This window comes from Tamandua tetradactyla, chromosome 1 (assembly GCF_023851605.1).
Source record: "Tamandua tetradactyla isolate mTamTet1 chromosome 1, mTamTet1.pri, whole genome shotgun sequence".
NCBI classification, from domain to species: Eukaryota; Metazoa; Chordata; class Mammalia; order Pilosa; family Myrmecophagidae; genus Tamandua; species Tamandua tetradactyla.
The window spans coordinates 138,423,064-138,447,241 of record NC_135327.1 but is presented as its reverse complement, the minus strand read 5'-3'; the positions used below and the strand labels follow the sequence as shown (position 1 = coordinate 138,447,241).

Genomic DNA, 24,178 nt, shown 5'->3' with positions numbered 1-24,178 from the left:
AAAACAAGAAACAGAACAACATGAGAGAAGAAGGAAAACATGGGATTCGTTCCTTTGAAAGAGGACTGTATGAAAATTTGGCAGTTGTCATATTGGAGGCAAGGCAGAATATAGATGATTGTGTTAACTTATTAAACAATAGTGGGCAGCAAAGTATGACTTTATACTTCACAAAGAAATCCTTCTTCCGAGGAAAATGTGAAAAATTGAATATCTGCGGAAATAGAGAACTAAGATTAAAATGAAACACTACTTCCATAAGGTTCCACAGTTTGAAGGAGCCTTAAAAATAATGCAGTCCCATAATAATGACTTGTACGCCCCATGCCCACCACCAAGATTTCCTACCTTTCCACAGTAGCATTCATTCCATTCTTGGCAGAGTCATAAACATACAAAGAAGCTAAAGAATTCATAGACTTATCACTAAATGTCAAACTTTAAAATTCAAAATTATTATAATTATCACAACCTCTACCTTTACTCTTGCTCCAGAATTGATCAGTTGAGTCTTTCTAAGTTGGATGCTAAGCAACAGAATTGAAAACAAAACCGTACAGAATTTCCTTATAGACTTTTATTGGGGTGACAAAGTCAACTGAGATATATATACTAGTTAAAACATACAATTGTCAGTACTCTCATCTGAGGTATGTCCTTTGGAAAACACTTTTTTTAAGAACACAAAAGACAGCTACTTATATTTAATTATATTTTCTAGTAGTTCAATATTTATATAGTATTTGGGTATATGCTTTATATAAAGCTCTTTTAAATATATTTTGATAATATAAAAGCAATAATAAAAATAGACAATGTGTTGATATACAAAAGAAATGACTTGTTTATGAGATCCATACACTCTCCAAACCTATGTAAATATTTTAGACACCAAACCCCTTTCTCCAATTCTTCGTAAATTAGGAGATATATTTTTCCCCCACAAAAGTGCTCCCCCAGGGTGGTGCGACAGTGGCTCAGTGGCAGAATTCTTGCCTGCCATGCTGGAGACCATGGTTTGATTCACAGTGTCTGTCCATGCAAAAGAAGTGTTCCCCCAACTCTTTCTAGAAATATTATTCAACAGAATAGCTTTCAATCTGTTTTGTCAATGAACACTATTCAGACAATTTTAAAAATATGCTTTGTTCTTTTCCAGTCAACCAAGATGGAAGTGTAAAATGGTACAGGTTTTCATTGCCCCACAGAATCTTTGAACAACTGGCAAAAACTCATAAATTCATCTTCCTCAAAACTCCCCCAAACAGTTAAAGGGTTGCAGTTACTGGGGTAGTAATGAATTTTAAAAAAATCCAGCTTTAACAATAGTAGAAGCTGGTAGTACACTCACTGGCCCCTCTCTCATCCACTCTTGCACAATATGGAACCATCCTATGCTCCAATTGTGAGTTCCTGGTCCTGTTCCAAATGAAGCTGCTATAAACATATTGGAGTTCCTGAAGGTTCATGCTCGTTTATCCAGCGGCATTCTGACAGATCGAACCAGGAAATTCTATTCTAGCTCATCCTCCCAGACTTCCCTTGCATACAGAAGCTGCGGGCAGATAACTAGATCAGTGTAAGGAACAATTAAGTCAATACCCTGGGGCAAAGGTTTACCTGCTTTAACTCACAGGACAGAGCTCATAGGAGGGGGAAAAACTGCTTCACTGGAAGTACAAGGAGGATTCAAGTTCTTATAAATGGGGGAATTCCTAAGGACAGGAACAAGCAAAAGCCCAGCACACCACAAAGGCTCAGAAAAGAACAGGACCCTGCACTTCCCCTTCTCCTCAGGTTGATCTTCTTAGTAGCAGGGCTAAACTCTAAAGAATACCACCAGCCAATGCAGAGCAAATTTACAAAGACTGGGAAAGGTCTTTTTGGCATTGGTTTGTTTGTTTTTGTCAGCCCCTGACACTCAAGGACATTTGTCATAGTAGTAACTTGACACAAACTTAAAGAACAGACAGTGCAGGGACTACACCCTAGAATTAATACTTTAAAATATTAAAAGGCAGGGCACACATGTCAAACTTTAGGGACACCCAAATCAACAGGCCATGACCATTATCTTGAGGCTTACCCTTGTGAAGCTTATGAAGGTAGCGGAGAAGCTTAGCCTACCTATAGGTATGCCTAAGAGTTACTTCTGGAGGACCTCTTTTGTTGCTCAGTTGTGGCCTCAGTCTCTCTAAGCCCAACTTTGCAAATGAAATCATTGCACTTTCCCCCTACATGGGCTACATGGGACATGACATCCACAGGGTGAAAGTTTCCCTGGCAATGTGAGATATGACTCCAGGGATGAATCCAGCCCTGGCACCATGGGATCAACAAAATCCATCCTGAACAAAAGGGGGAAAATAAGTACAGCTAATAAACTATCAGTAGAAGAAAACTTTAAAAAATTTTGAGAGGCTACTCTGGAAGTTGCTCTTATGCAAGTTTCAGTTAGACATTGTACCTATCATAACCTGCCAAAGCCCAACCAGGGCCATTCCAGCCAATTCTAAAGAATACCTAGGACAATATATAAGATTCCAAAAGGGTTCCATGCACTGGTGTAACTTTCCAGAAACCTACAACCTCCAGATGAGCCCCTGGACCAGATAAGTCCTGAAACCTAGAGGACCCAGCCTCTCTAGAACATCAGATAGTTCCATCTCCCTACCCCACGTTATTGACAGACACTTCCAACATGAGAAAGTTAGAACAGCCATAACCCAAACACCCCTAAAGAGAGGAACAGAAAGACCAAAGGTGATGGTGGAGTCATACAGAAAAGATAGAATTTAACAAATGAATATGATTGCTGATCATTAAATTGATATCCCTTTTAGTCTCCAGTACCTTAGAGCAGCTAGAAGTAAAAACCTAAAATGTGGAATTGTAACCCATGTCAAAGTCTGAAATCTGTTCTACAACTACTTGTGGTGCTGTGCTTTGAAATTTATTGTGTGTGTGTGTATATATATATATACACACACACACACAAAATATATATATATATACACACACACAATAAATAACATGTATATATAATATGCTATTTTTAACAAAAAAGAAAGAGTAAAAGTTGATCGTGGTGATTAAAAAAATACTTAAGCCTTCTAACCTCCTCCTATATTCTGGAGCAGCTAGAAGGAAAAATCTGAGATGATAGTACGGTATCCCATGACAAACTTTGGGATCTGTCCTATAATTACTTGCTGAAGAGTGCTTTGAAAACTATTGATTTTTTATGGATTTGCTTTGTATATATGTTATACTATACAATTAAAAAGCTTTTAAAAATGGCAGTGTATAGCAAAAGATTACAGAACAAACAAAGAAACAAGACATGACGGACTATTCAAAGGAACAAAATAAAAATCCAGATATCATCATCAGAGACTAGACTTTGAACATACCAGACAAAGACTTTAAAAAAAGTGGTCCTCAATATTTTGAAGGAATTAAAGAGAAACAAAGAGAAAGAACTAAAGGATATCAAATAATGAGTACACAATAAAATAATCTCAATAAAGTGAAATTTTAAGTAGGAATCAAACAGAATGCCACAGTAGTTGCATGCCACAGTAACAGAAATGAAAATTTCTCCAGAGGGTTTAACAGCAGATTGGAGCTGGCAGAAGAAAGAATCAATGAACTCAAGACAAGACAATTTAAATAATTCAGGCTCAGGAGCAGAAAGAAAAAAATAAATTTTTAAGTGAACAAAGCCGAAGAGACCTGTGAGCAATCAAAATCATATATAGTAATGTGCTTATACCCACTACTTTTTCATATATTACATGTTCAAATAATATCACAGAACTTGACAAATTCAAGTCAATTTTCCTTTTAATTTCTCCAATTGAGAGGAACAAAGGTCTAATCCATCAGAGTTGAGGAAAAGGCATATTACATCCATACTACATCATAGTATTAAACTGTGCCCTACACATACTCAGGGTTTATGTCTGCAACACCAAGATCAATATTAAATTGTTAACTTCAAATTTTAATGAGTGGTTTCCGTAGTTAAATAAAGATGGATAAGCTTGAATGTTAGCTTGGAGGAATGACTTATTCTTTTCTTTCCCTTTCTATATTTGCTTTTGCCAAACTTCACTCAGGCTGGAAATAATCATAATAATTGGAACCAGCAGAAGGAAATAGCTGACGCTGTTAGGCAAGATGAAATAAATCTGCAACTCAAGTAATACTAAATGCAAGCTCCACATGAGCATACTAGAGTGAAACACCTGAGATAAGACAGTTCTTTGGAGCCAATCCCCAAATTTGCATTTTACAAGTAGATACGTTTTAGAAATGCAATATTAATAATGTATCTGGATGCCACTGAGTGTAAACAAATAGCAGATTTATGCCAACTCTAGCAGTAAGAGTAACAATTTTCTAGGCGGAAGAAAGAAGACAAATAAGAAATGCTTGATTTTGGGGGAAAATATTCATATAAAGTAATCATAATATAAACTATGTTCACAAAATACCATTTGTTTAAAAAATTCAGAGAGCACAGAAATACTATTAGGGGAATTTTAAATCCTTTGCTATTTGTAGAATTGTATTCCCTGGTCCTATTGGAGTATTTCAACACAGTCCTATGATTGTCAATGGTATATGGGTGTTACCATATATCTCATATACCATACATCTGAATACGGTATATATACCATGTATCTCAGTATGCTGTGCAACACTGAGACAGCAAAATAAGAAATACTGTAACCCCTCTAAAATACTTACAATTTCAGCAAGAAAAGCAGCAATTAATTTTGGAGCTTTTGAAATATTCTGAGAGAAGAAGAAATGAATGCTGCTTCAATCAGAAAACTTGAAACCTTGGAAAGGGAAACAGAACTAAAAACATGTTTGGTTACTTTGTTTACTTTGTAGTTTGGGGCACCTATCATTGGTTCTCTAATCCTTTAGATTTTGCCTCATTCCACTTCAGCAATATAGCAAAGTAGATAAGAAAGTGGGCTTTGGGCCACTTAGTAGTGAATGACCTTGGGCAAGCTGAGCAACCTTGGGCAAGAAGGAAACTCCTTGTGCTTCAATTTCCTCATGTTTAACTGGGGTGATAAATATCACTTTCTTTATAGAGTAACTGTGAATCTTAAATGAGTGTGAGAAGATGTAAAATGGAACTTTTTTTTGTTTTCTTGGAAGTTAGCTAAATCTCCAATGCTGAGAACAATGGGAAATAAGTAAAGTGTCAATTATACCCATGGTAAAGCCAGTCCAGAGATCATTATTTCTAATAGTTGAGATGAGAGGATCAAATATTTGAAAAGAGATTCTATGAAAAGGATTCCTTAGGAGAATCTTAATGGAGAATGATGTGTCATCTCACCTTTCCTCTGTGAGGAGAAGGATATGCTGTAAGGAAGTGGTCACTCACAGAGAATTGAGTAGGGAGTGAGATTAGCAAATTTCAGGCCAGTTGCTTGCTGAATCCTAGAAACAGTTATGGGTACTCCATACTACTACCCAAAGAAAAATGTGTGAGAGAGTTTTCTAAAGAACTTGAAAAAGTTTCCCATTAGTCTGGGCATTTTCATAAAAATAAGGACATACTCTTCTTTTTTGTCAGAGGAATTTTGAAAGTGGGAGCCTGGGTGGAGCTGGCCATAATGCTGTTTGGAGTAGAGATGTGGCTGCATATCTGCTACATGATGAAGCAAGGATGCATGAAGTTTTCTCATGACCAATTAGACATCTCATAGCAAAGACTGGTTAATGCTCTCTTGAAAGTACCCTGCTCAAGAGTGCTGCCTGCTGGGTCAATGGGACAGCATCAGAAAGAACCTGGCAGTATAACGTAGTGGGCAGGAGCTGATGGGGGACTAAGAGTCCACCACTCCTGTGAGGGAGTGCAGCAGTCAACATCATGAGGTGCGCAGGAGGTGATGAGGAAGCTAGGAGTACTTTTGAGGAATGTCCAAATGTGATCAGAAAGCCAGCATTAGGATGCTTCACACAACAAAGAGCAGATTAGAAATAACTAGAGTAACAAGCTCTTGCATCTTTGATTCCCATTTCTTCTCCTCCTTTGCCCTGACCTTAGAGGAGACCAAAGCAGTTGGGAGATGGAGGGTGGTGGAGCAAGCAGAGCAAAGAAATAGACCATATTAATCTCTGTCATTACAGGTACATAAAGTTACCAACTAAGGCTGCTCAAAGATGGGAGAAACGCTAAATCAGATACATGGTTAAACTTTGTATTTGGAACAGATACAGATACTGTCCAGAGGTAGGACAGTGAAGCACACAGGATATACTTGAAGGAAAGAGGGAGAGAAATTAACTGTTTCTTGTTTGTGCCCTTCAAGCTCCACTTGTTTAATAAACTTGTCTAATGAATCAGTATATGTGACTGAAATGTAACTAAACTATCACCTCTATATTTTCCTTAGTTCTCAAATAGAGCATTTTTTTTTTCTTTCTAAAATAACCTGAAACAATTCTCATCCCAGATGAAAACCTTCCTTCTGGAGCAAAATAGCCAACTTAATTTTCCTAGTAAAGAAAAGTTCTTGTTCTAACTCAACTTTTAAGTTGCCTTTTGATACTAGAGGTCTGTGGCAATGTCATTAGCAGTAAACTTTCTTAGATGTTGACAGGTAATTGACTTAGTAACCTGGTGTTTAACAGGACTAATACTTCTTTGAATCACAGTCAGCATAACTGTTTAACATACAACTTTTAAATTAAACAAGCAGATTCCTTTCAACAACAGTTTCAGTATAAGGATGGAAAGCATACCTAATAAACTAAGAAAATCCCTCATTTAGGGTAATAACAAACAAAAAGTCATTTTGAAATGCATTTTTGGGAAAAGATTTATACAAAATGTGTCTCATAATGGTTGAGGTAGGTAGCACTCATACTGCCAAAATCCTACAAAAATATAATATAGTGAACTCAGGTATATGTAAAGAGAAAACATTTTAAACCATTTAAGTATTTTTCAAGTATGCAGCTATAGGCTAAAATGCTGAATTTATGTTTGTTAATTATGGACAAATGATTCTAATGTGCCTCAGATAAATCACATATTACAGGGAAACAGGACCTTTAGCATTCATTCAATCAACAAAAACATTTCACATATGCTTAGGCATCATTCCAGGTACTAGGAAAACAAATACAAATTAGAGGCTGTCCCTGCCCTTGATGGGCTCAAGGTCTAGTTAACGTGACATATTTGACAACCTCATTGGCAGATCACTACTGCAGCAAATGAAAATGAGAAAAATTTAGTTGAGATATTAAGAATTAGGAAAATCTAGATCTAATTTCACACACCGATTCTGAATAAAATAAATAGATCTTAAGATAGTGGGATGCACATGTCACTCTTTTTATTTATAAACATTTAATACATCAACTTCAAAATATTTCATAATTCACTTCTGGCATATTGAACTAGAAAAGCTACCTTCAAGAAAGAAGATATTTTCAGTATTAAAAAAGATGCATACTTTAACCATTGCCATATGGAAACATTTGAATAATTTTCCATGTCAGAGGAAGGTGATTAATTATAAACACAATTCAGTGAAGAATTTTATCATTTAGAAAAGAGTTTGCATTTTCAGTATTTACTCTGAACATAGCCTAGACCATCACAGCAATGGTCACAGAGTTGGTCTCAAAATAACACCTAAAATAATCAAAAGGGAAGTTTTTTAGTTTTGTGACCTTTGAATGAAAACGAAAAACATACAATAGATAAAGAAAGTGCTGTTGAAAACAGATTTCTTGCATTAATTGTTGTAATTAATCTTTTTAGTCTTCATTTGTGCTTATAAAACAACATCTTTATTGTTCAATCACTATTAAAAAGCAACATCTGATACATATTTCCTATATGATCATGTGTAAGAAGAACCCAATTTAAGAAGATTGGTTTGTAGTTTATTAAAGATATACCTTTGTGTTCTAAGTCAGAGCTCTAAGTAAAGTAAGGAGTAAATTTCTTCTTTACTTGGAGGAAATTAAAAGTCTAAAATTTCCTTTCCTGGCCTGTTCTCACTCTTAATGCTCTCCTAAGAGAATCATATCTCATTGCAAGACCACAACTATCATTGTAAAAACAGTGTCTCACAACTCTTCAATATGAAACTCTAACAATTATATGAGCTCTAGACACAAACGACTAACAACTTTTGAACATTAAAAAGAAGCTCTCTGCCAGGAACCTTGAACATATTATATTCCAAGGCATGCATTTCTCTCTATTCAGTCTGTATAGTATTATTAACCACAACAAAAAGAAAATCTGTTAAAAAATTTAAAAATAGGCCATTTGCTAACTTTATCCTATTAACTTAATATCCCTAACCCTAATACCTACTGTAATTTTTTACCTAGTATAAATAATTTTAAGTAAAATATCAGTGATGAATCTAATTGTTTCACTTAATTACTAAGATCCATAACAAATTGAAAGTGGCCACTCTGCTGCTTCTTTGTTCTCAAAGACATCAACTTTCTCTTTCTAGAACAGCTCAAAGCCATTTCCCTGTAGATTACATTTAGTTTAATGGCATCTTCATATACTCCACTTACCAGTGCCTAAGTCAGAAACCTCAGATACATCTTGGACTCCTGTCTCCTCTTCACCTCCTCTTCCCATTCAATTGGTTATACATTTACATTCATTCTGCCCCCCAAAATGCATCACAAATTCATCCCCTCCCTCCATTCCTCCTACAGGTGCCAGAGCTTAGGCCCTGCTTTCAGTTTCTCATACTCTCAATATATACCTCAAACCAATTCCTCCCCACAGTCTAAAAAAGAAACTGCTTTGATTATGCTTTTCCCTTGTTCAAAAAGCTTCCCTGGTTTGATACACCTATAGAATAATGTCCAAACTTCTTAGGTTCTTATTCATGGCCTTCCTTGATATGAATCCAAGTTTCCCGTCTGGAAAATCTCCAGTTAACATCAGGAGTGCTCAGATATCCCTTTTGCTAATCTCACACATCTTCATGTGGTCACTCTGCACAGGAAGAACACATTTCACCCTATCTCACCTTTGGCCGTTCTCATGTCTCTGCCTCCTATGTCTCCCCACCCCTCACACTTTACAGCCAATCTCAAAGATCCCTTGTGGTATGAAGGACACTCCCACCCCCATCTCCCATCAACAAGTAATAACATTTCCAACTGAACTGCACTTAATTTTATAAAACATTCCCTGCCTTATCTTCTGTGACTCCAACAACCACCCTGTAACATGTGGGGAGACTGGGCCTCAGAGAAAGTTGATCCCACCATAAGGAAGTGATAACAGTGAATTTGGCAATGACTCCAATTAAGCCTCCTCACTCCAGGATCCACGGTTTATATTATTTCCCTCTGCTTCTCTCTCTCCTTCCTATGAGCTCTAGAAACAGTATGTTTTATCCCAGTACCATTATACTGTACACAGTGTTTGAAGGTCAGCTTTGTTCATGACCGCCTTTCCTTCTACTCGGTATTTTTGGAAGGTAGGGTCTCAGCCTTATTACCATTTTAAATAATAACAGTACCCAGCTGTTAGCATGATGCAGAACCAAAATTTAATTAATACATATTTATTCAACTAATAAAATGATTTTAATTTGTAAAAACACCTATAGATTAATAGAATAAAGCTTATTTATGTGATAAACACAGAAACTTGAGATCAAGCCTCTATAATCATAACACACGCATGCACATACACATTACTTCTCTTCACCATGCATCTTCTATAAAACAACTTCTATAAAATAACTTTTACTTACAGGTGAAGCTTCTTGGAGGAACAGTATGCACACATTATTTTCATTTTTTCACTTCATGCTCACGCTTCAACTTTTCGACATCTGGCTTTTCTGCGCCTTCCAATCCAGAAATGGCACCACCAAAGGTGACTTCCATGTTGCCCAAATGCAATGGAAACATTCCAAACATCTTTTTTTTTTTTTTTTTTTTTTTTTGTCATCTATGCTGTTTGGAAGTATGACTGCTCATTCATATAGAAGACTATGATTACACTGTCTTAATTTCCCTCCTGGGATCCTCTGACTTCTCCTCAAATTTAGGTATCACAGGGTTTTGTTCTTTTTCACTTTACATTCTCTCACTGGGTAACCTCAGACTCCCTAATCTATATAATCAACCCCAACCATTCTTCTGACCATCAGACTTAAATATCCCAATTCTTTCTAGGCACCTCAAATTCCCAAACTAAGAATAACCTTCTCTTCAAATCTACTACTTACCTTTAACCCCTATCTTAATAAATGACAGCAGAAACCAAAAAGTCAAGCAAGGTTCTTTTCTTGTTTTACATATCCAACTATGTGTGCTGCCAATTTTATCATCTACATATTTCTCACCCAGTCCCCTCTTCTCTATTCCTACCATCGTCGGTAGAGTTCAAGACCTCAAAACTTCTCATCTTGATTATGATGTAGCTTCTTAACTGGTCTTTCTGCCAATTTTCTCAGTTCCTTTACTCAGGTCTCTTCTTTGCCTAAATGTGTTCTATGGAATGTGGTTAACATTTGCCCTCACTGGGAAACACTGCATGAACATGACCATGCAATTCGGTCCTTAAAACTGTTCAAACACAGAGAGGCAAGGTAGCATAGTGATTAAGAGCACTGCCTGAGTTTGATTCCTTGCTTTGCTACTTATTATGTGGCTTTGTACACGTTTCCTAACCCTCTGGGCTCCAGTTTCCTTATCTGTGAAATGGGATTAAGAAGAGTACTACTGTATAGAGTCATATGAAGATTACATGAGTTAACCTATATCTAAATGCTTAGAACACTGTTTAACCTATACTAGGCTGCACAGATTTTCAGTATTAATAATAATAATAATAATAATAATAATAATAATCAATGGCTCACCTATCAGTTCAGTGTGGCTTGGCCCACATCTTATTTCCCAAACTCACGTCTTTCTACTTTCTAACAAACTCCGGACCTTAATACTTAGAAACTCTTTGCATCCTTCTCTGTTCCCCTCACTATCAAGGTCTGTGCTTTTCCTCTTCAAGAGTCTTCCTACATTTCTCACCTGGTCATCTACTCAAGCATTCTCTCTTCCAAGAAATGTTGCTTGAACCCCAGGTCAGACTAGGTACTGGTCTATCGGGCAGAGATTTTTTGAAACATTATGGTACTGAATATACTTATTAATAGGTAATTTCTAACCAAAAATAATTTTAATGTATAATAAGAATACAAATGCTATTAATTATACATTTATAACTATGATAATAGTAAACAGCTACTGAACCTTTAATTTAGTTGAAGGCCTGGACTAAGCATGTTGTAGGCATTATCACATTTATTCCTCGTAACATCTCTATGCAGTAAGTTCTATAATGATGGTTATTTTGTAAAGATGGAGCTGATAAATGATGATGTTACAAAAATTTGTTCAATTCACACCTCTAAGGGGTAGAGCTATGACTGGGAACCAAACCTGCCTGTCTCCAAAGCTCCAGATTCTCAACTATTAACACTGCACTGTAAAATCACTGGATTGAGATCAGGGCGTATGCACCTTTCTGTTGTCCTTATCTGGCAAATGCCTGGCACATGTGTTAAAAATGCATACATACCAAGTTTTTGGCACTATACAAACTGCAATCTATGATGTGGAATACCAAAGATTCATAGTCCATCGTTTGTCTCCAAGACATTTTGTTTTCTCTCTTCTTATTCTCATTACATCATGGAAAGCATCCTTAATAGATGGAAAAAATCCTTTCTTTAATGACTCTTAACTGAGGTCACATAACACATATTACACTGAGAACTACTTGAAGGTGTAAATGACATCTTTAAGATGGCTTATTCATTTTCTTACCTCCAGTCTCTAGCTCGGTGCCTGCCAGAGGAGTTGCTAAAAAATGTTTGTTGAATAATAAGTAAATGAATTCTATCCGTGGCAAAATGGAGCTTGGAACAGTTTTAATGTGTCAGTTTATAATTGCATGCACACTGAGATCAATGACATAGATATTTGTAAACACGATATAATTCAAAAAATACTTCAATTTAGTTTTGGCATGCATTGCTGTTATATTTTTGTAGATGATTTGTTTTCTAGATTATGTTGTACATTGGATAATGTTAAAATGAATTGTGTCCCTATATTTTTACTTCAAGATGGTAAGAATTTTCTGGAATTTGAAGCAGAAATTACCCAGAGCAAACTTGAATGGCGACATACCCAGTATTTGAGTGAATTTACATAACAGGGAAATACACCTTAACTGGTTTCCCAAAAAAGTACTTCTATTTATGAAAGAAGATCTCTACCCATGTTCCCCAAAAGCATAAAATAGGAACAAAATGCCTATTTTCATACCATGTTATAGTTATTAAATCACTCAGAATGATTTTGGCTGCAGATAACGAAATTCACAATTTAAATGGTGAATTAAGAATAAAGATGTTCTCAATCTTAATCCACATTCCTATGAGTGTGAGTTCATTTGTAAACAGGACCTTTTGAAGATACTTTTTAGCTAAAGTGTGGCCAACTGTATCTGGGTGTGCTTAATCCATACTACAGGAGATAGTACAAACAGAAAAATCCAAACAGCAGAGGTCAGAGTAAGCCACAGAGGAGCCTGAGTCAGAGGATATCAGGGAAACAGACACAAGGAGAGAGAGACTGCCATGGGACTCGAGCGCACGATGCAAGCCAAGGAATCTCAGGACTGCCACAAACCAACTCCAGAATGCTACAGACCTCAGGGAGAAAGCATGATCTTGCAGACACCTTCATTTTGGACTTGTAGCCTCTGAAAGCATAAATTAATAAATGCCTGTTGTTTAAGCAATTGTATGGCATTTGTGATAGAAGTCTGCCAAACTAAGGCAAATGGCTTACAATATCTTGTGTCTTATTATCTCAATAACAGAAGTCCTGGGTTAGTTATTTCAGCAGCTAATCAGGGAGACGATTGCTTTTCATCTCTCAATTCCCTGTCATCCTCCACCTTTTGGCTATTTCTCCTCATCTTCACAAGATGGCAACAGTTGCTCCAGGAATAACCTCCATATCCAGCAATTTTCACAGACAGAAAATGGAATCATTCTTTCCGGGGTCTTATTTGAAGACCTAAGAAATTTCTCAGAAAACCTTCAAGGAGCCTCACCCTACTTTTCCTTAGTTAGAATTGGGTTATATGCCATTTCCTAACTAAACACTGGCAAGGAAGACAGAATTAGGTTGCCAGGTTTAGACATAAACATCACCTTGGGTTGAGGCCAAGCTGGGATGAAGTATGTGGCAGAGCATCAACAATAGTGAGGAAGGGGGGAGAGGAGCAGAAATGCATGCCAGGTAGACAACTGCAGTGGGCTGAATTAGGTACACCAGGTTGACACATGTTCTTAATCATATGCCTGGGGGTGTGAACCCATTGTAAATAAGACCCATGAATGCAGTTCTTTTTAGTTAAATTGTGGCCACCTGAATCAGAATGGATCTTAAGCTTATTATTGGAAGCCTTATAAAAAGAAAGCCATGGGGAAGAGCAGGAAGCAGGAAGTCAGTGGGAACCTGGAAGAAAAAGGAGAGGATATTGCCATGTGATGAGAAAGCCAAGGAATTCAAGGATTGCCAGCCAGCCAGAATCTTTCTGACCCAGGAGAAAGCAGGCCCTCTAGTTACTGAAAACATGAGCCAATAAATTCCTGCTGTTAAGTCAACCCATTGTGTGGTATTTGTCATAGCAGCCTGGAAACTAAGACAACAACCAACAGTTTGTCTAATAAGTTTGTGGTTTTCTAAGGCCTGTCTGAAAGTATATTCTGCAGAAACAAAGCATCTTTTCAATCGTCACTAAAAGAGCAAATTTCCCCAAGGATGATGGATATCTTGAGGCCACTCAGATTGGCAGTGAATATTTTCCAATTGATTTTAAAAGGGAGACTTGGAATTAGAATATAAAATGACATTTTCTTGAGTTGTAGTTGCAGCTAGAGTATCGTTTTGGTTATCAAATTATACCACTAATTCCACACATTTTTACATTACATTTCATGGTATGTATGTACATTATAAATTCATATACAATACTATCCCATAGGTAATTAATTTTATATAAGGAACTGGTTTGTAATGTAAAACATTAATGTAATTCAAAGTATGATATCTTCTACTTCATATAAAATGTTAGGAACCATTCTAATTAAACTTTGCTGTTTTTTATATTTTTAATTTCTCAGTAAAGCAATGCCAGTACCCATATTTTAGCTAAACATTTATGAATTAGACTCACTTAAATCATTTTTAAATGACTACTTCTTTACAATTTCGATGTGCAATATATTCACAGCATGTTGGAGCCAGGGAGCTCAGTTTATTCTGAAACATTTAAGCTATAATAAAGTAAATCATTCTGCAAGTATGATATCCAATTAACGAATAATCATACTCCTTGTCCTTGCCCTTCCTCCTAGTACTAAGCATTAGGACATCATCCTGTTCATTATGTAGTCCACCAGTCATTTGGTGGTGCAAATAAAAATAACCAAAATCCAAATTCTTAAAATATGACTTCTTATCTTTACTTCTAAACAACTAATTTATGTGAAATCTAGAAATCATCTGGGTACTTGAATTAATTATGTCTCTATGGTTGCTTATTATCATAGTTAATAAGGGTTAAAAGTATCAATCAGTTGAAAGTTGATGCATGACTGTCCAAGCTTTTCAGCTAGATTTATCACACATGGAGTAATTTTATGTCACTCTTTTTCCCTAACATAAGACTATATCCTCACATACATGAACGTCTTTCTGGGAATAGCAATTTTAAAAATGGCACTGAATCTTAGTGTTGAAAATGTGTATGTACATGTTTCACATATTCAAAGAAGCTGAACAAATTTTTAGTTCCCTAGCATGACTCTCCAAAACTGAATTGAAGAAAAGGAAAGCATATATATACTTACAACCAAAGAGGGAAAGGAGATCCAGCTATAAATAATGTCTCAGAAGAAAGCTAAGAAAGAAGGTTTTAGTCGTTCCCTGTAGATGGGGAAGACCATCTTCGATAACATTCTTACTCATCCAGAGAGGATCGACTTCCTTCAGTCTGTTCACACCCCATTCCCACCCAACCAAATGACTACCTTCCAAGTGCCTCATGTGCTAGAAAGGTAAGATTATAGTTACCCCATTAGTTAAGACTTTGGGGAGAGCTTAGTGAACCTTTAAGCCTAAACATTTGGTTACCTCTTGAAGAAGTGTTGCCTGCTCGAGTTGCTTTACACCCTTACAGAATAGACTGCAGAAAAAGGCGAACTGAGGTCAAATGTACGCGGATCAGAATGCTCCACAGATACAATATTGGGCATTTCCTCTCTGAAACTTGTTCATGCTTGCTATCCAACTAATCAGATTTTGACATATAACCTTGTGTTCATATATGCTCCAGCTAGGCTACAGTCCTCTGCACAGGAAGCCAAAGCATGAAGATAAGCAACACCACTCATCTATAACATGAAAAATAAATGTTAAACATATATAATTGTGTTGTAGTTTGCTAGCTGCCAGAATGCACCACACCAGAGATGGATTTGCTTTTAATAAAAGGAGATTTATTTTGTTAAATACGTATAGTTCTTCAAGGAAAGGCAGCCAATTTTCAACTGAGGTTCTTTCTTATGGCCGAAGGCACCAGGTGTTCTCTGCTGGCCTTTTCTCCAGGCCTCTGGGTTCCAACAACTTTCCCAGGGTGATTTCTTTCTGCATCTCCAAAGGCCTGGGCTGAGCTGTGAGTGCTGAGATAAGGTATGCTAAGCTGCCTTGGCTATGCTACATTGAGCGCTCTCATTTAAGCACCAGCCAATTAAATCAAGCATCATTCACTGCAGCAGGCATGCCTCCTAGCTGACTGCAGATGTAATCCGGAACAGATGAGGTTCACGTACCATTGGCTCATGTCCACAGCAATAGAACTAGGCACCTTCACCTAGTCAAGTTGACACCTGAATCTAACTACCACAAATTGTTTTTGGCATTTAATATTTTTATTCAGACATACTGTGTGGTCTATTATGTAACAAAAGAGAGTGCAAACAGCTTTTGCGCTACCTGTGATCCATGGCAATATAAATAATTCAATGTAGCATTTGGGAAAGTTATATTATGAGAAACTTCTTCAAACACAACGTAATGTGTTTATTCTATTTTTTTAATTATATAGATTTGTTCCCTCCTATTTCATTGCCAAAAGTCATTTAATAAAATCTGTGAATATTTATGGATTTTTTATATTGCATTAGTTTCACTAAAGGCAGCTAAAATATTCATAAAATTCTCTCCCAAATTTTGCTTTTAGGAAAATTAATATTTATAAAATATCTTTTACTTCAAAAAGAATTGTTTATTTTTTCTCCTGTCCCATATCTGGTTTTGGTTATTATTGGACATAAAATGATTGCTGTGGTATTTTTAGAAATAACCAAAAGCAACCGAAACCACACAACACTCACATGGATTCATAAAACAATTCCCAATATAGAGCAAGCCATGTAATTGTTTCAAATATTGCAAATGCAATCATTCATTTAAACTCATTAGCCTATGGCTCTTTGAAAATAGATGTTAGATGCAATTGAGTTAATAATCAATCAATTGCCAAAGGAGGAGACGTTTACCGTTTTTCTCAGACTCACCTAAAAAAAGTCAACAGTATATTTTAAATGTAATACAGATTTATTAAGTTTAAAAATTTTAATGACCAACTGGAGTACCTTTACAAACAATTGATCACTGTTAATGAAAAGTAATATTGGTAGCCTATATTAATTTTCTATGATGGTATGAGCATTTAAAAGCAGTTATTAGCTAGTACATATACCTCTCTAACACACCTAGTATTAATTATGTGAAAATCACCACAGGAATATTTACAAAAATATTCCTAAATTCTATATATGAATTATAATTTATTTTTAGTACAGGAAATATCACATCAGTCCTTACTGGAGACAGAAGAGAGAGAAGGAGCCAAGAATGGAATGAAACAAACAGTACAAAAATGTCACAATACGAAGAAAGTTGTAAGGCTCTGTTCCATGCTTTTTGTCCTGGAAACTAGCCAGATTGTAGCTAAGAAAGATTTTTGAAAGTTAATATTGGATGCCAGAGTTTCAAGGTAGCAGTTTCTATTGAATTCTGAGATGGGATTAATCAATTAAAATGCTAGCATGTGAAATACTGATAGGAGAAATGTTATTATTTGCTGAATCTTGTATCAGTATTCATACACTGATTTATTTATACTGAGTTAATGTCATTCTCACAAATGCAAAGAAAGTTTCTTGATGAACTTCAATATATGGTATCTTTTTTTCATTACATATTTTTTCTGTGAATATCTATAATTAATTTTGCTTTGTAACAGCTCTTCTCTATAAGATACTTGCTTTGTAGCTGAGAAGTACAAGTTCAGCATTAAAATATGATACTTACATCTAACTCCAGTCATATGTGAGGATGACAAATAAAGTATGGCTAAGATATAAAATAAAAAACAGTAGATCTTTGCACATAAAGGCAGCATCAGTGGAAGTTATTTTTAAAGAGTGAAAATATACTCCATTCTATTTAATGGCACTCTCTTCACATTGAAGCTTTTAAAGAAAAGGGTTTACGTTATTCTTCACTTCAAGAATATAACTTCAAACATTACTCATAATGTAAATTAGTAAATCATTTCATGTTTTTCAGTTAGTCTTCAAGTATGAGTAAAATATGAAAGCTTCATAAAATCATAATGTCACTAGCTAAAAATGACCAACACATTTGGAACAGTATTTGCTATCATTTACACAGCACTTACTATCTTTCCGACACTACATGATTTAAATGTGCAACTTTTGTGTATTCTTAAGATACTGTTACAACCCAGGTTAGGTAACTTACTCACACAACCAGTACTAAGTGATATATCCAGACTCAGCAGTCTGCTTGAGTTTTACATTTAACCACCACACTATCCCTTATCCCGGGGGAAATAATTCAGCCAGGGTTTGCTATGCTTTCAAAAGCCATTGTTTAAACTACAAGCAATCAAGAATGTCAAATGTGAAAACTTTTTGCTCATTATGAAAGTGAATGTGAGAGTTTCAAACAACTAAAAAGGAAAGTGAGCATAATAAATGTGAGAAAAGATTGCATGGTGCAAATGTTAAAAGCAGAGATGGTGACACTTAAATGTTTATAGTTGTGATTTCACCCTGAGACTACATTCGTTCAAAAGAAACACATAAAAAAGCCATATTTAACAGTGAAGGTCATACCATTTAAATTATATACATATACTGAAAAACTACAGTGGCTTCCCTGATAATTACGTATAAACATAACTGTCTCTTTAACTTGCGTCAAAACATCAAAAATATTTTATTACTAAAATAATTAACTGATCAAAGAGTTTAAATAATTATTGTTTATCGAACAATAAAATTCACATACCTCAAATTTCTATGGAGGAAAGTCCATCTTTATTGGCAGAAAATCTGGCAATTTTTTTTTACATTTCCAAACAAAAAGAAGCATATGGGCTTAACTTTATACCAGCCTGAGGTCAGAGAAGAAGCATGATTCAATAAATGGAGACCTGCTTTCCTCTTGGAAATGTCTTTAAAGAGTAATATGATGGAGGGCAATGCAGATATTCTATACAACTGAAATTCAAAGGCATTATTTGGCCCTTCTTTCACTTGGAAGAATTGGAAAACTTCTTTTGGGGGGCCTTTTATTCTCTATTGTAAGGTCCCCATGGGAAAATAAGTCCAGACTAAGTTGGTCCCCATGTGGTATTAGATGCATTAGCAATCATATTGCAAGGAATATAGAACACAATGGTCTATGTAACTGGCTGCTATGAACTTTGGTGTCAAATTTAAAACAAACAAAAAGCCTTTAGAACTTAGCGCAGACTTCAGAATCACTCAAGAAACTTCCTTTAACTGGGCCTGATGCATTAATGAGGTCATAGAACTGAACTACTCATTTTGAATTAAATACTTTGGTGAGGAAAGTTTATTGTATACTACAAAGCCACAGTATTAAAAAGGATATGATAATAAATGGCATTTTTCATATGACTCATCACTGTGTGGATTAAAAGCAGACAAGTTTAAGTTAAAAAGGAATTCCTTAAATGTAATTAAACAGCTTTTGAAATTATTTTAAATACCTTTAAATAATTATTTTAAAGTATTTAAAATAATTTTAAAACCGTGATAGATGCATCTTGTCTAGCATGTCTTAAAACCCTAGTTACATCTTATTTTAAAAAGACAATAATTTAGAATTATAATTTGTAGTAGAATTATAATGTACGTAGTCTCTATATAATACCCAATGTATGAATGAATATTCAAAAATAAATTATTAATATTTTAAAAATACAACTGTATATAAACCATGTTTAAAGTTTTCAGCTAAGCTAGTTCATTGGCTCTCTAGAAATAGGTCTACTTAAGACAAGAGTCTCTAAATGTTTTTCCAGCAAGTGAGTTCTGCAGTGACAACCAAGACACACAAATACTATATTAAAAGGATTTGAAAAATTTCACCCCACATCCAATGAGAAGTAAAATAAACTCTAGTAGTTGAAGAGGAAAATAATGATTTCAACAAGGGAATAATACACATAAATCACCATATCTTAAAAATATACAAGAAGATTATATTTTTCCCAAGAGCTGAGAGTTTTGTTTTTTTTTTTTTTCTTGGTCAAAATAATGACTCAGAATGAATCAGGTTCCTGTGAGGGCTTCTGAGAACATCATTACAAACATCAATCATCAGTGGCCCAGTGAAGCCCAGAACTAAAAATTAATATAGAATTTTAAAATATTTCCCTAAATATATCACTTAACTATGCAAATATACCATGAGTTCTAAAAGCAATAATTTTCTAAATAAAACAAAATATAGAAGAAGATTTTGCAGCAAGTTATAGCAGGATTAAATGATATCTAATACAGTTCCCTGTTTTATGTAGGTATCACTCTGAGATAATCATGTTGTATGGTCATTTGGCCTCTTTAAGAACAAAAATAATAATGGAGGCTCATTAACCCGCAAGGTGGGCCACAGAGTTTTTGCAAGTAGAAAACTTACCTTTTTAATGAAGGTAAAGTGGATTCACCATGTAATTTCCATATATTGAGCATAGTTTGCCTTGTGAAGTATCACAGAGTAGTACGAATTTCTTGATAGCTTCTTAATATTTAATGACCACTTTCATGACCTCACTTTTCCCAGCTGACTTTGAACTTGTTACATGGAATATATATAGCATACCCAACACTATCTTCTCTTCTGGACACAATCTTTCTTGTGTCTTTCTTGGACTTTTGCCAAAGTCCATCTCAAAATGTAGTGCTCAGATCTGAATACAACATTTAAGGTGTGGTGATCATTACAAAATATAGTAGGACCATCACCTCCCTTACTATGACACTATCATTAGTCCACTTTAGCAATGCATTAACTTTGCATCCACTCTGTACTACAAACACCAAGCTCTTTGCCAACAGAACCAGAGTCAGTAGTTGTTTAGTTGACCTTTTGGACACTAGACAAGAACTTTGCTATCCAGCTATCAGATTCTACTGTGACATCAAATATACAAACATGAATATCTGTATTTGAGCCTCCGGTGTGTAATCTTGAGAAACACAAAGATACTCTACTTCCCCTCCTACCTAATTCATATTCTTCGGTGCCACCCAGTATTAAATAACATTGACCTCCAATGTCTACATTAGCCCACCCCAAATCAGCAAATATGAATATTCAAGAATCTCCAAAGAAAAAATTTTTTTTCGTATGGCGCTTTATATTTAAGAAACTTTATCCGAGACTTTTTCTCACATAAAACCCAAAACTGGTTGTATGAAGAACACCACCCTAAAAGCATTGCCCATAAGACTTACTCAGGTAGTTGGATTAAGTGGTTGTTCAAAATGCAGGCAATGACATTCCATCTTTGAGTCAGAGCAATGTAAAAACGACAACAAACCCTTAGTTTGATATGCATGTGCACGCATACACATACCACACATGAAATGGTGCGTCCTGAGCTAGAAAAAGGTATGCAATCACGCGTGCACATCAAAGATACACTGCTTTATTCTAGTTGATGTTCTTTTCCCAAACTTTTATATCACTTTTTCCTCCTTTGGAACTATAATTTTCTTTCAGGCAAAGACAGTAATAGAGTTCTGCAAGACCCCAGTTTCCCTAATTCCATCACAGCCTTCAAATGGGGCACAGCTAGTCCGGGTGGAGCTAGTGAGAGCCTGAACTGTAGCCAGGAAGCCTTTCCATCGGACTCCTCCCCTGACACGCCCCTCAAATCTAGATCCAGTGGAGAGCCAAACCACAGAGGATTCCTCTCAATAAGGGAACCCCCTGAGTAAAATGCATGAGTTAACATTCATTTTACTCCCTTGCTCCCCAACAATAACACCGGTTCCTAGCGCCGCGCCTCCTTTCGCTATCCTCCTGGTGAGGGCCGGCTGGGGGTGAGAGCCCGGTCAGTCAGTGCGCACGTGACGCGCGGTGCCCACATGACACGACCGTGGGCGGAGGGAGGGGGACAGAGGGATGAAGCGGGGTAAAAAGTTATAGAAGATCCGTCAAAGCGTCCAAAGCCATCTGTCCCTTCTCCTTTCTTGCCAGCCAGTAGCTCAGGGATACTCAGGGTAGAGCACGGACAAAGATGTCTCCAGCCCAGCTCCCAGAATTTGGGGCTCAGTTCTCCGCTCCCTGCCACCACCCCCCACCCGCCCGCTGCTCTCCACCCCTCCGGAGATGCCGCTGCACCCTCAAGTTGTTCCTTCCTTCCTCCCTTCCTTCCTTGGTTTCTTCCTTCCTTCCCCAAAAGCTTTCCATCCACTGCGGGCAATGTCACTGACGCACATTCAATTTGCCCTGGGAGCTCACCGCACCGTGAGAGAGGTCAGACAAGGCCAAACTCCTTCCTGAGGGGAAGGTCTAACTGCACAAAGTTGCACACTATACCGCAACCTTCCCCTCCCCTCGCTTTAGCCCTCCGAGTCGGACCCCTCGGAAAGTTCACTCGCTCCTCTCCCGACCCCATTCCAACATCGCGCAACACACCCCCTTTCACGCGCGCGCCCACCCTTCCATTCCCCTTGGCCTAGAGCTATCCCGCCGCCTAGCAAAGCACTGGCAAGCAGCCACGCTCACCTTGCTTGACACACTTGAGCCGGAGGGGGTCCTTGCAGTGTTTGATCACGGCCAGCACGTCCCTGATGGTGAGTCCCGCCACGGGGGTCTCGTTCACCTCCAGCAGCAGCTCCTCTGACACCAACTTGCTGCCGCTCTCATAGGCCACTTTGCCGGGCTTCACCTCCCCCAGGTAGGGGAACTGTCCATTCTCGGCGCCCCCCTTCAGTTCAAAGCCCAGTTGGCCCTCCGGGTTCCTGCCAATGACACTCTCATGGACTTTGCTAGTCCAGTGGCTTTTCTTTTTCAAGCTTTTGGACATGGCAGTGGGGTGAGTTGCTTCAGCTCCTGGGTTCCTTTGGGGTGGGGAGGACTGGTGGTGAGAGGATGAGGATGAAGGAGAGAGGGGGCCAAGGAGTGAGGAGAGCGGACTTTGCCTTCCTCCCCTCCTCCGTTCCGTGCTTTCCCTCTTCTTTGGATGGAGGTTGGAAGGGGGGAGGATGAGAGGGACTGCTGGGCAGAGGTAGGAGAGAATGGGTGAGGTTGTGCTGTCCCTTGAATGACACTCAGGGCTGTGGCCCCGCAGCAGAGAAGAGCTGTGGCGGCGGCGGCGGCGGTGGCGGCGGCTGTAGCCCGAGTGAGCAGTAGCCGAGCTGGTGAGCGGGTGGGGGTGGGGGTGGGAAGAGGGTAGGGATGCCGGGGGCCACTCCTGCGTGGTACGAGTGGGAGCGCGCGCGCGCGTGCCTGGGTGTGTGTTGTTAGCCGATATCCATGGCAGCTGCAGTGGCAGCGGCTGGGTCCGTGTGTGTGTGGTGTACTAGTTGTACTGTAACTGGCAGGAGGGGAGGAGAGAGGAGAAGAGGAGAGAGCAGGCTGAAGAGGGAGGAGAGAGGAGGGGCGCGCGTGCGCCGGTTGGGGGGAGCTGTGGAGGGCTTCGTCGCTGTCTCCATTCCCTCCCTCCGCAGCTTGACCCGGTAGTGAAGGCGGAGAGCGAGGGAGAGAGGCGGGCTGGGTCCGCCTGGCAGCCTACTGGAGGAGGCGGGAGCGTGAAAGGAGGGGAGCCGAGGCCCGGCGTGGGGAGGCTGGGCAGGAAGGGCTGAGAGCCCAGTGCGGACTTTTCTCCGACTCCAAGCGGCGGGGCAGTGCGCTCGGCCGCTGCGTGGTGAGAACGCCCTGGCTTCCTCCGACCTGAGGTCCGATGGAGCAGAAATAACGTGGCCTGGGCCGCGCCCGAGTGCCTGGTGCTGCATCTCCGGGCGCCGGGATCTTCTGGCGCGGGATCCTGCCGTGAGAAAGAGCTGGCATACAGAGACCTGGCGTGGTTTTGCGGGAGAAGGCCACCTGGGTGTTGGTGCCTGGATAGCGGTGTAGAATGAAAGAGGCTTCCTCACTTCACTTTTACTGGAAACTCGTTGCAGAGTTCTCGGAATTCACCCTAGCGGGAGGGGAAAGTTAGAAAACTGTAGGCTGGTTACCCTGGGCAGGGAGAGCTTGAGGCAGCGTCACGTTCCCGCGGGCAGGCCCTACCTAGGCTCCTTGGGCCAGGGTTTGAATTTAGCGGAGGGGCGGGATTGTCCGTTGAAAGCCAATTTTAAGAGAACGAGGAGAAGGGGATTCTCTTTTTCTTGGTAGGAGAAGTGGAAAGGAAGGGGGCTGCTATGGGGGACGGCACTTGGAGTGAGCGGCTTCCGCAGAGAAATGGACAATTTAACTCTGGAGCTGTGGTGCTGGGACAAGAGGGACATGCTCTCAATCAGGAAAACCCCAGACTCTTGGAAGAAAACTTAAGATAACCAGGCCTAACAACCTCCTTCTAAGAGAAAGAAAAGAAAGGCTTAGTGGGTGAAAATAGCAGAATCAGGGATGGAACTTTTAGCTTTCTGTCCCCAACTAGGCACGTCCTAGACCAAGTTTGCAGCAAGGAGGGGAGGTGAGG

At 38.4% G+C, this 24,178-nt stretch overlaps 1 protein-coding gene across 6 annotated transcripts in view; it reads right to left on the bottom strand.

Annotated features, from left to right (window-relative positions):
• Positions 1-22,892, bottom strand: part of MAGI2 (membrane associated guanylate kinase, WW and PDZ domain containing 2) — a 1,430,555-nt gene extending 1,407,663 nt beyond the window's left edge. For all 6 annotated transcript variants that reach the window (XM_077153531.1, XM_077153591.1, XM_077153676.1 and 3 more), the window contains exon 1: positions 22,264-22,892. In XM_077153531.1, the coding sequence (XP_077009646.1) occupies positions 22,264-22,564 (301 nt within the window). In that variant the 5' untranslated portion in view covers positions 22,565-22,892. The remainder of the gene's footprint in view (positions 1-22,263) is intronic.
• Positions 22,893-24,178: the final 1,286 nt, after the last annotated feature.